The sequence below is a fragment of the Crocodylus siamensis genome, chromosome 5 (assembly GCF_052110815.1).
Source record: "Crocodylus siamensis isolate JL-2025a chromosome 5, ASM5211081v1, whole genome shotgun sequence".
Lineage (NCBI taxonomy): Eukaryota > Metazoa > Chordata > Crocodylia > Crocodylidae > Crocodylus > Crocodylus siamensis.
Genome location: NC_143399.1, coordinates 15,741,468 through 15,752,792, shown reverse-complemented (window position 1 = coordinate 15,752,792; position 11,325 = coordinate 15,741,468). Strand labels below are relative to the sequence as shown.

The following is an 11,325-nucleotide window of genomic DNA, read 5'->3' as shown; positions in this document are numbered from 1 at the left end:
ATTTTGACATTTCCAGAGCTGTGCAGATGTACATGGATTTTCTCACAATTTCCTTCCAAAAGAGGTGAAAAAAAGATAATTATTTTTCTTAACAACTGGCAAACTAATTCCTAATCAATAGTTTGACCCATTTGCTATATTGAGGTAGCTGATGAACTGAAGTCATTAATTAGCTGTGGAATTGGTCTCAAGTTTTTCTAAATACCAGCATCCTCTAAGTTTCAGGGATGAACAACTCAGAACAACTCACAAAAACACACTCTTGGACCCAGAGGGACAGAGTTCCATCTCCAGCTCCCTCTGTGCAAAGACAAAGTTTATTTCCTACCTATGGGGACTTTTTACCATCTTTAATTTTCCCAGAGCCTGATGAAGGGTGTTTGAGCCTGAAAACTTGCAGAAAAAGATAGTTTTTTGTGATGTCCTAGTTGGTCTAATAAAAAGGTATCAATTCTGAACCAAGAGTTCTAGATTTCTGCATTTTTAGCATCCTATAAAGCACTGATTCACCAGATTTTCTGAAGGGTTCCTTGAAGGGTGAGGAGATTTAGAAAGTAAGCAAATTAACTAAGCAGGTAAATAAATGCAAGCTCAAACTTGTCCCTGCCTGGAGGATCCTCCATCTCCATTGCCAGGCTCCTCTGCAAGGAGGTAAACATTGTAACCTATAAATTAGTTTTTGAAACTGGATGCCACACAATTCACAAAAGTTATGGAGGGATGCCTTGAGTCCAAAAAGGTTGAGAATCACTGCTCCAAAGCCAGCCCAAATAAATAGATCAACTCCATGTAAGGGCACTTCACTCAAGGGGGACGATTAAAGTACCTTTCTCCAGCCTGCAACAGACACATCCAGGCAGAATTCAGAATTAAAGAAGAAAGTATTGTTGTTCACATGCATTCTGATTTCCCATTCTATTAGGAAGTACTCTGGGTACTAGACACAGGTACTGTAAATCAGCACTTGATTCATTCAGTTTTATTATTGCCTGGGAGCTAAAGATTTCGAGGGCCTCATTCTGCCTTATGATACATTTAGCTTCTATTCACTTAGGATCTTCATATAGGTATCAGAAGACAGAATTTAAGTTTATCATAAACCACTTATTCCAAATAACTGCCTAAGTATGGACAAATGCAGTACAGTGAGCTGTTAGGGATGGGGACTTACCACATCAGCTGCTTTGTTACAATTGTCTGTCCGTCTGCTGTCCCCCACAGTGAATGAAAGCTAACCTGAAGAGTTTATTTCTGAATAAAACAGGACTACATTGCCCTGGGTTAGCATTCAATTTATACAGAGAAGATAGGCAGATGGGCAGTTACTACAGATCAACAGACCTGTGGTAATTCTCCAACCGTTAACCCACTGTACTTTTTTGACCATATTCCAAGTCCAACTAGTTTTACACGCAAACCTTTTGCCAAGCGAATTCTCAATGCAAATATTAGTTACTAGCCCTCTACCAGTCACGATCCTAGCTCAACAGGGAGACATAAAAAGACATCACAGGACAAGCAATAATAAATAAATGAAAGTGATGTAGCAACAGAACAAGCAATAGGATACTGGTATAGTAAATGGGAGTGGAAATAACCTCTTTGTGTCTGGTCATTCATGCTACACACAATTCCAAACTATGCTGAATCAGCACTGCTAGCATGGTTTGCTTCAGAGAACAAGCAACGACTTCTAATCCCTTCCTTAAGTGTATGGTTTCATTGAACAGCAGTGACAAAGCAAAATAAAGGGACTCTATCAGTTTGAAGATTACATTCTGTCCAACATTTTCTACTTCCCATCATAAAAGTAATATCTAAGATTTCTGGCTGAGAGAAAGCAGAGAGGGAAAATATTTATTAAGAGAACACTGGGGTTGATCCCACACTCAAGCTATGGTTCTCTTGGCTGGCAAGGAAGTATTTAACCAAAGGAGTAGAGAATAAGCTTTTTGAAAGGCAGTAGTGTAAGGAACGGAGGGCAACTGAGGCACCAGCCCTGGGGCATGGACCCTGGAGGAGGGCACAAAAATAACAGCAACTGCACTGCCAGCTTGTCCCCTACTGCTGCTGCCACCTCCAGCACAGCCCCTGTGGTTGCCCTGTGGGCTGGTGCTGACCAAAGCACCCAAGCATCCACTTATACCTAGATAAAAATTATGCAGGCTTCTCACAGTCAGTTTAGGTGTGGTGTCAAAAGGTTTTGTGGAAAAGAAAACATTCACATTCGCAAGCTGTTGCAACGGGAAGGGTAAAGCTTTCGCTCAAAGGATATCATAAACAAAAACCAGGCAAATATGGATGATGGGTGCAAAACCTAACACTTTGTTTTACACCATTCTTATTAACCTGACCATCAAGACCAATCCTTACAACTTCACCGAGATCTAAAAGAATGATTTGCACTAAGGCTTACAGGGCAGGTTTATACAATTGTCCTATGGGGTTGTAGTGGTATTCTGCAACTACTACAATGTCTGAGATATAGCAGATGGAAGTCACCTATTCTTTTACTCCTTGTAGCACATAATTACTCAGGAACATAAATATAAGAGCAGTACGAAATTTAGAATGCCAGGTCTTTTTCAGCATATTGTGGTGGTTGTGATGTTGTTGTTCATTTCCTAACCCAGGAAACAAAGTGAGCAAGATGGCAGCTCAAGACTTTAAGAGGCGCAGGGAGGTAGATCAGCTACTAAAATACACCACTAATTTTGCATGTATCTGAGCCACATTCTACTTCCTTCTTCTGGTGTCTTACAAGTAAGTCCTGAACTTCTAATGCAAGTACTGCAGTTCACCCTGACTTTACAGACCAGGAGCATACATTACCTGAATAAGAACCAAGTGAAATTGTCCAACGTACAGTGAGTCCTAGTAAGACAGCAATGGTCATTAAGCTCCATTTGTCCATCTCTTGTGTTTCAAAACAAGCCAAAGGGTACCTGCAAACAAGACCAGAAACACTGATGCAGAGCTGCCCATGCTTCTGTCCCCTTATGTATCTTGAGTCCCATTATAACATTAGTAGTAGTAATACTAAATCTCACTCTTTCCCGCACCAGAAGAGTGGTGTTGCCACATTGCTGCTTCCTACATGCTGAGCCAGAAGGGTCTATTTCAAGTACTGAAAAGTTTCTAAGCAGAAAGCCAAACACTGCCCAGAAGTATCTTCTCCCATTTCTAAGCCACAAGCTGACAGCTTCTGGCAAAAGAAAAAAGAGAGTATAAGATTTCAAACTACTGAGGGGAACCCACATCTCTGTATACACACATGCATATTCCTAAGGCTCCATCTCCTTGGTTGTTGAGGACAGTACAAATATTGCATGCATTAGGAATGGGATCTCTTTCCAGAGGATTAATGTGATTTTTGTAGAATTTTCTGCTGGAGTACTGAACCAACCACATAGCAATGACAAGCAGAGCTGATAGTGTGACATTAACTCACTTTGTCTACTGTGTAAATGCCAATTATATGGTGACATGTCAACGGTGAATGTTTGCAATACACTAAGATAACTACAATAGATTCAAAATGGGCCTGATTTTCTGCAGACATGACCATGTGTAAAACCCACTTCTCTGAGCAGTCCCAATTTCTTAGATGAGACTATTCACAAGCAGAAAAATCTATACCTTTTCTAGTAACTGTCTGCAGAAAACAACCCTAGTTCCTTACCAGACAGGCTTAAAAGTTAGGATTTCACTGTTAAAAATATTCAACGTGTTTTCATAAACACATAAATATAGACATATATAAAATATTAGGCTCAAGATGCAAATAATGACACTTAAGTCAATAGGATTATTACTTGCTTGCTAAGGCTCTTAAAACCAAATTTAAACAGGAGGTTGCATCCCTGACCATGCACAAAGTCTTTAAAATACTATCAGCTCTAGAAAAGCATTGACCTCAGATACTGCAAAGTGAACTAGGAGGATTCAACTACCTAGTGTGAAGTTTTCAAGTATCTTTATTCTTGGCTTTGAAACCTACCCATGCCTCCTGATAAATGTTAGGGATACCAAGCAGCTAAAGCATTTGTTTATTTAAAAAGCATTTACTCTTTAATAATAAGCATTTTCACATGCATTTGTTCCTTCCCTTCTTCCATTGGCTTAAAGGAGAGGAAGCTTTGGCAGCTCCTAAGGTCTTGTATTAGGTAACTGGTTCAGCTCCAAATTCCCCCAAATAAACAGTAGCACTCACTGAACAAGACAGAGAAAATCAAAGTCATAAAAATACTACATGCAAAAGGCTTTTCTTTCATCTAATTATGAGCATAAGAACACAAGCCTTTTTTGTTGCTTTTCCTGACAGCTAAGCTCCATGAAACACATGAAAGCTATCAGATGAGAAACTCTGGCCCTCAGTTTGGGGTATAGTAGACCACAGCAGTCCCATTAGACCAGTGGGAAAAGCACAGCCAGAATTAAGGGAAATTACTTTCTCATTTCTAATGCTTTGCATGAAGGGTTTCTCAACCTCTTTACAGAAAACAAACCACAGACATTTTTGGTACCCTGGAAAAGTGGTATAAGTGACTACAACTCCCCTGAAGCCAAACTATGTTTGGTGTCATGAGTCTTATATTAATTTTGGCCTTCAGTCCCTAACGTTCCACTAAAATGTTAAGGTTATTTTAGTAAACAGGAATTACATTACCCATGGAGGGGGAAATATTAAGATAGGCTTGCTGGACTGCGTGTATAATGAGCTGAAAGAGAAAGAAAGAAAATAGCTGCAGCGGTATTACCTGATTGACCTTCTTGTACGCTGGCTTCAAATGAAAAAAAGGGCCTGAAACTCCACCTTCCATGTTAGGCACACTCCTCATTACCCTTCACCCTGCCCCAGAGGATATTCAGGGTATAACCTCCTGCATGGAAACAGTCTCACCTGCATTCCTTTTACACAAAAAGCACCAGAGGGATAGCTCCTTTAAGCTAGTCTGCCATACTTTGTGCTCATGTATCCTAAGAATCTAGAAGCAATAAAAAATGCTCTGGGCCTTCCAAAACGGGGTAAGACGCATCAGATTTTAACTGAACTGAGCAGTTTGAAGAGGCAATACTAATCCATTTGCACATCACTGAATGTATGGTGTGCAAAGCTTGGCGCAAGAGTTCCAAATATTTTCTTCTCGCTCAGACTCTTTAAGAAGTTTGAGGAAGACACTGCATCAGACTTGCTGGTCAGACACAGCAACAAATCTAAAAGTTGTATCTTTGCCAAAGGAACAGCAAGCAGCAGCATCTCCTGCAGGGATGAGCTGTAACAGATACATTAGAGTATATTGGATGAGTCTGGGTCTGAGCGCCAAAATCTTTTTTCTCTGTGAAGAGGCAGCATCCAAGGTAAGTAAATTTAATCTTTTTGCTATTGCCAAGCAGCTGCAGGAGCAATCACACCAGCTCCACCTCTTGCAGAGCAGCAACACCACTAGACACTTTTAGGTTACCCTGACCAGGTTGAACACGGAAGTTATTTACCAACTGAATCCAGTGTCACCACCAACACCAGAGTGATCCCTCCACCAATCTAAATGAATGACAGCAGCAATCCCACAACTGGAAACAGTGACATTAACACTAGTATTTATGCACTTTTTATGTCATGTATATACCCTAAAATCCAAGACAGGCATATTTTATATGCCTAGATGAAAGATAAAAGGTCACCTCCTTTTAAATGAGCTCTCAGCCCTCCTTAGATCATAAAGGAGTTTTCTTTGACTCCCAAAACCAGACTAGGTCTGCCTGAGTTCAGTCATCTTCTTGTAAAATACCCAAATCTTCTCTTTTCCCACTGCTTCCAGCTAAACCCCACAGCTCCACACTTCTTACCTTGACTTTGATAACTATGACCTTCCTCATCCTCTCTTCTGTTGTTCAGTCTAGTCAAAATGCCCTTGTTAAACTCTCCTTCTCCTTGCTTTAACCACACCACACAGCAATGCATCCAGCTCAAATTTCTACCTAGTCTGGTAAATTGTACAATAAATCGCTACAAGAGAGACCACTTTTAAAAAATGTTTATTTACCAAAATTTGCTAATAAGTAAAGCCAGCTGCTATTTCACAGCTGTTGATTGTGTATGAAATGACCTCACTGGTCTCAGTCAGCCCAAATCAACTGCCTGCATGTATCTGTGAGGTGTAATGAGAAGCAAAGAGATCTTCTTTTATCATTTAAAGGTTCTGATGAATTAAAAGCAAAGATCCTGTTATCTGCTCTAGCTGTGTATTCCTCACCTCAAATATTCATCGGAACTACGCAAAACTAGCTACTATCATAAAAACAGGCATTTTTTGCCTGTTTTCAAGTTTTGCTACAAAACCCAAATTCAGCCTATGATTATCAAAAGATGATCTGCGTTCTTCAATGAAGCTTTCAGTAAACTTGACATCTGGGCTGAGTTACGTCAGGGAGGAAACCATACACAAAGTTATTTCATGGAGGTTTCTTGCAAAACCTAAATCTGACTTTTACAATGGGAAGTTGTAAAGAAGCAACTAGGCTGGTCACAGCCATGGATGTTAATCGCACCAACACAGGTTCCTGTCGGCGAGGCAAAACAAAACAAAAAGCAGTCTAGGAAATTCACCATCCACTTTCCAACCCAGCATGGGAAAAACACCAAGCCACAAGGACAGACATGCGCAGCTGTGTCCAGACCCTTCCAATAGTGTTATATGTTGCAAGTACTGGGTTATACTGTTGGGACTAAAAATAATTCATCTTGTAACTTCTAATCCAGGAGTGATCAGGAAAGAGTACTAATCTTGAAACTATATGCACTAGTGTCTCCATGTGCTGTCAAGCCACAGAACATTACACTTTAATGTACTGGTATCATCTACTTTCTTAATCTTTTCTGTATTTATGTTATTACTGAAAATGAAGTAAAACGTTAACCTCTCTAGACTGTTGAAGCTTCTCGCAAATGTAGAAAAAGGAAATGCTTAAGATGCGCTTTGATTCCCACACATTTAAGGACTTCTGTTCTGAACTCTGGCCTAGACAGGTTACTACACACAGACAGGTTACTACACACAGCACCCCCCCTTAGCGCTCTTAATCGGTTCCTGAAAAACCCAGCATTAAGCAAAACCGAAAGTATCTGATGACCCAAGAAGGTGACTGCAATTGTTTTTAATGACCCAAGATGGCAACCCCAAGCGTTATAACGAAACTTGCTCTACGCTAAGTGAAATCAGGTATCAATTTAAAGCGAGCATTATAGCGAAGTCGCGCTAAGAGAAACAACATTAAGCAGGGAATGGCCTGTATCGAGAAGCTTCAATTATTAGCATTTCTTCATTTTCTGAGATTATCCTGCCATTTTACTATGCTTACATTCGGTAACACCAAAAGTTGAGATAAAATATAATGTTAAAAAATAGGTGACACCTATGGTATTGAGTCTAGTCATTCTGACAACCATTTTCCTCCTCCTCCTGCCCTGACTGAAAATACCAACATGATCATAGCAGCCACTGTCCCCATAAACTCATCATCCGTGTCTTAGGGGCGTAGGCTGTAGTCGTGACAGTCTAAGTAAGAGCTGCAGAGACTTCCTCGGCCTGACAAAGGGTTTTGAAACCCAAAAGCTAGCTAACAATACTATTTAAGTTGGTCTAATAAAACATATCTGATTCACCCACAGAGCCTTGTCTGCCTAATCCGCGTTTGGACACTTATCTGCAGGCCGTTACAATAAAGGCCCCCAAAGATAAAACATGTTTGTTTTTCACACTCCCTCTTGCTTCTTTAGTCACTGAAACAGTATTAGGAGGGAAACAGAGGAGTCAGAATAATCACAAGCAGGCGGCCGCCTCACAAACCAAAAAGCTGTTGAGGAAGAGGGATGCTGTGACACAACACGGGCAGGTGAGGTTTGCATCTTGCCAGTGCTGAGGCAACAATTTGAAATAGAGCAAAAAAAAAAAAAATTAAATTTAAAAAAAAAAAAAGTCCCAGGAAGGCCACGGGCTCAAAGGAGCAGCGAGCAGTGCCCCCTGGTCCCCCTCCAGCTCCAGTGGACCAGGTCCCGGAAGCGTCCCTTCCCGCCCGCCGTAGTACGGGAGCCCCGCCCCCTCTCCGCGCGCGGCGGGTGACGCAACAGACCCCTCACATAGCAACGGGCAGCCCCGCCCACTCCGGCGCCCGAACACCCGCTCACCCCCGGTCCCGCCGGCCGTTCGGACTGAACTCACCCTGAGGCGCAAGCGCACACCTGCTCCCGCCACTTCCGCGTTCCAGCCACTTCCGGGCGGGGGGCGGAGCTCGTGCCCTGAGGCGCGCCCCGGGCTGCGCCGTGCGACAGGGCGGGAGCAGTCGGCGCGCAGCGTCCGGGGTGTAGTTAGCAGACGTTTGCCTTCGCTTGTTTAAATCGTCTCTCAGTGCATTTTCGTGCAAGAGGCGGGGGCCTCCCGACCTCGGTTCTGTGGCCGTTGGCGAAGGGCAGGTGAGACTCGGGAGCATCCGAGCCCTCCGGGCTTGGGCCTGCACCTATGAAGCCGCCCACGTATTTGAGAGTACAGGCAGTCCTCGGACTTAGGACACAGTTGGTTCCTAAAAATCAAAACGTTGTAACGGGGAACCAATCTTCTCATAAGAAACAATGTTATAAATGGGGTACTGGTTCCTGAACCAAGGCCTGATACCCTGTTTTCACCAAAAATACCCCAGAATGTTGTACTTGATCAATTATAGATGAGTAATATAGCTACATTACTGTATTTCTATTGTAAATAGCAATCCTATTGCTTTGGAAGGACTTCTTTGAGGTGACTTTGGACATTTTGAAAGGCTCTTGGCTGGACTTTTTGAAGGGTCTTGGCTGATGTCTTTGCAGGAGTCTTGGCTGCAGGTTTTTCTGGAGCCCTGTGTGCTTTCTTAAAGAAAGTGTCCAAGAAAGTTTGGACAGACGTTCTCCAGGCAGATGGGTGATGCAGCAAACTTGTTCGTTGGGGTGGTGTTGCACTGAGCATTGTAAAGTCAACAGAGATGTCAGGGTGTCAATTTATAAATGTTGTAAGTGCAAAACGTAACTCGAAACGTTGTAGGTCAAGGACTGCCTGTATCTGAAACCTTGGATACTTGCCGGTTGTAGTGCCGCATATGGTGTTTGAACATTTGAGTTTTGCTCACTCAAGAGGATTCAGAACTGATTTGGCTGATTTGACCCGGAATACAGAAAGTTGTCAAAAAAACTCCCAAAAAACACGTGAACGTCTGTGGTTGCCAGAGTCTGTGGCTCAGAGACTGACTGTCTTCAAATACCTCTATGGCAATTACAGAGCAGAGGGAAATGGGCTTTTCCCTGTGGCTGTAGGGGACAGTACTAGGAGAAAGGGTTTCAAACTGGAACAGGTGAGATGTAGGCTGGAAATTAGGAGGACCTTTCTGACAGTACGGTGGTTGGGCATTGAAGCAGGCTACCTGGAGAAGTGGAATCTCCATCCTTTATCATGCATCAGCGGATGCATGACAAACAGAACCAAGGAGGTGATACTTCCCCTTTATCAGATGCTGGTCAGACCGCAGTTAGAGTACTGCGTCCAGTTTTGGGCGCCACACTTTAAGAGGGATGTGGATAACCTGGAGAGGGTACAGAGAGGGGCCGCTCATCTGGTTAAGGGCTTGTAAGCCAAGCCCTATGAGGAGAGACTAGGGTACCTGGACCTCTTCAGCCTCGGCAAGAGAAAGCTGAGGGGCAGCCTTGTGGCTGCCTATAAATTCATCATGGGAGTGCAAAACGGAATAGGTGAGGCTCTACTCACCAAGGCACCCCTGGGAGTTACAAGAAATAATGGCTATAAGCTAGCAGAGAGCAGATTTAGACTGGACATTAGAAAGAATTTTTTCATAGTTAGAGTGGCCGAGGTCTGGAATGGGCTCCCAAGGGAGGTGGTGCTCTCCCCTACCCTGGAGGTCTTCAAGAGGAGGTTAGATCAGTATCTGGCTGGGATCATCTGAACCCAGCACTCTTTCTTGCCTATGCAGGGGTTGGACTCAATGATCTATTGAGGTCCCTTCCAACCCTAACATCAGTGAATCCTTCGAAGTTTGCTAGAGCCGGTTAGACAGGCACTTGGCCAGGGTGGTTTAGTCAGGGGGCTGGACTAGAGGACATGGTGAGGTCTCTTCCACCCCTACTTTCCTACGATCAACTCAGACACATTGTGCACAGGCCTTGTCAATGCTGGCAAGAGCAGGGTCTGCACTTTGCTGTAGGTTCTGATCTATTAGCGGCAGCTTGAGTTGAGACATGCTGTCAGGCAGCTGCCAGCCATGTATGCATCTTGTTTACTGTACTCAGATTAGGTCTTCATAACCCACTATTTAAAAAGCCATTTGAATCCTGGTATGTTGTAGTGCTTCTCTTGTTGCTGTCACTTCTGGAGATAAAATGTTGCCTGGGTGGGAAATTAATGGCCAAAAGTCAGAGCCCTTAGACTGACTTCCATACTCAGGAGCAGGATAGAGACCTACTTTTTTATGAAGTGAAGGGAGCACCCTTAAGACTTACTTGCTTTTCAGCCATGGAAAAAGGGACTAGGAAACAGGTTGAAGGCATGCTGAGACGCTGAATTTAGGAGCAGCTTAGAGAATGAGAGATAGAAAGCTCATACTCTAGTCGTTTGTTTATCTTTGCTACCCTCCAGGGCCCTGACAACTTAACATAAAGACAATGATTCTGGAAGAGCCATTGTCTGGGTCCAGAAGTATATTTTCCAACTTCCTCGGGGGTGGGGGGGTGTTTGGGATTGTGGAAGTTTAGCAGAACACACTTTTTCCCAGTATCATCAGTTGATAACAGAGAGGTGTCAAGTACATGGGGGCCATGGGCCCTGGCCCCCCTTGGGAAGAGGGCTGTCACCTGAAAAAAAACTTTCCACATGGCCATCATCTCCCCCCGCAGCAAAATCTTTCAAGCAACGCAGAAAAAAAAAAGAACAAGTAAGTTGAAGCTGCTTTTCTAGAACACGTCACCAGGCACATTCCAACTGCAATGACCACGGAAACCACACATGATTTCTTCAGCCTGTTCTTCAGTTCAGACTTTAGCCTGTTTCCCATATTGATGGCAGACCTTTCTGGGAAGAGTTTAAAGATGATAAACTCGGGTGATTGCAGGGCCTGACCACATGACCATCATCTACACCCCTTCCCTGCCCCCCAGCAAAAATAAAAGTTCGTGCCTGTGGTTGGTAAGATTTTTCAGGAATGAATCCTGCAAAGTCACCAACCATGGAACTTACATGGAAGTGATCAGACACTGGGAATTTTGCAGGATTTGACTCTCATTGTTAC

The 11,325-nt window shown here is 43.2% G+C and overlaps 1 protein-coding gene across 1 annotated transcript in view; it reads right to left on the bottom strand.

Annotated features, from left to right (window-relative positions):
• The window catches only part of ALG6 (ALG6 alpha-1,3-glucosyltransferase), a 34,813-nt gene extending 26,774 nt beyond the window's left edge, over positions 1-8,039 (bottom strand). Inside the window, exons 1-3 of the mRNA XM_090048634.1 lie at positions 4,761-8,039; positions 3,063-3,205; positions 2,833-2,945 (exon numbers count right to left, since the gene is read on the bottom strand). Coding sequence (XP_089904760.1) covers positions 2,833-2,914 — 82 coding nt within the window. The 5' untranslated portion in view covers positions 2,915-2,945; positions 3,063-3,205; positions 4,761-8,039. The remainder of the gene's footprint in view (positions 1-2,832; positions 2,946-3,062; positions 3,206-4,760) is intronic.
• Between the last annotated feature and the right edge of the window lie 3,286 nt (positions 8,040-11,325).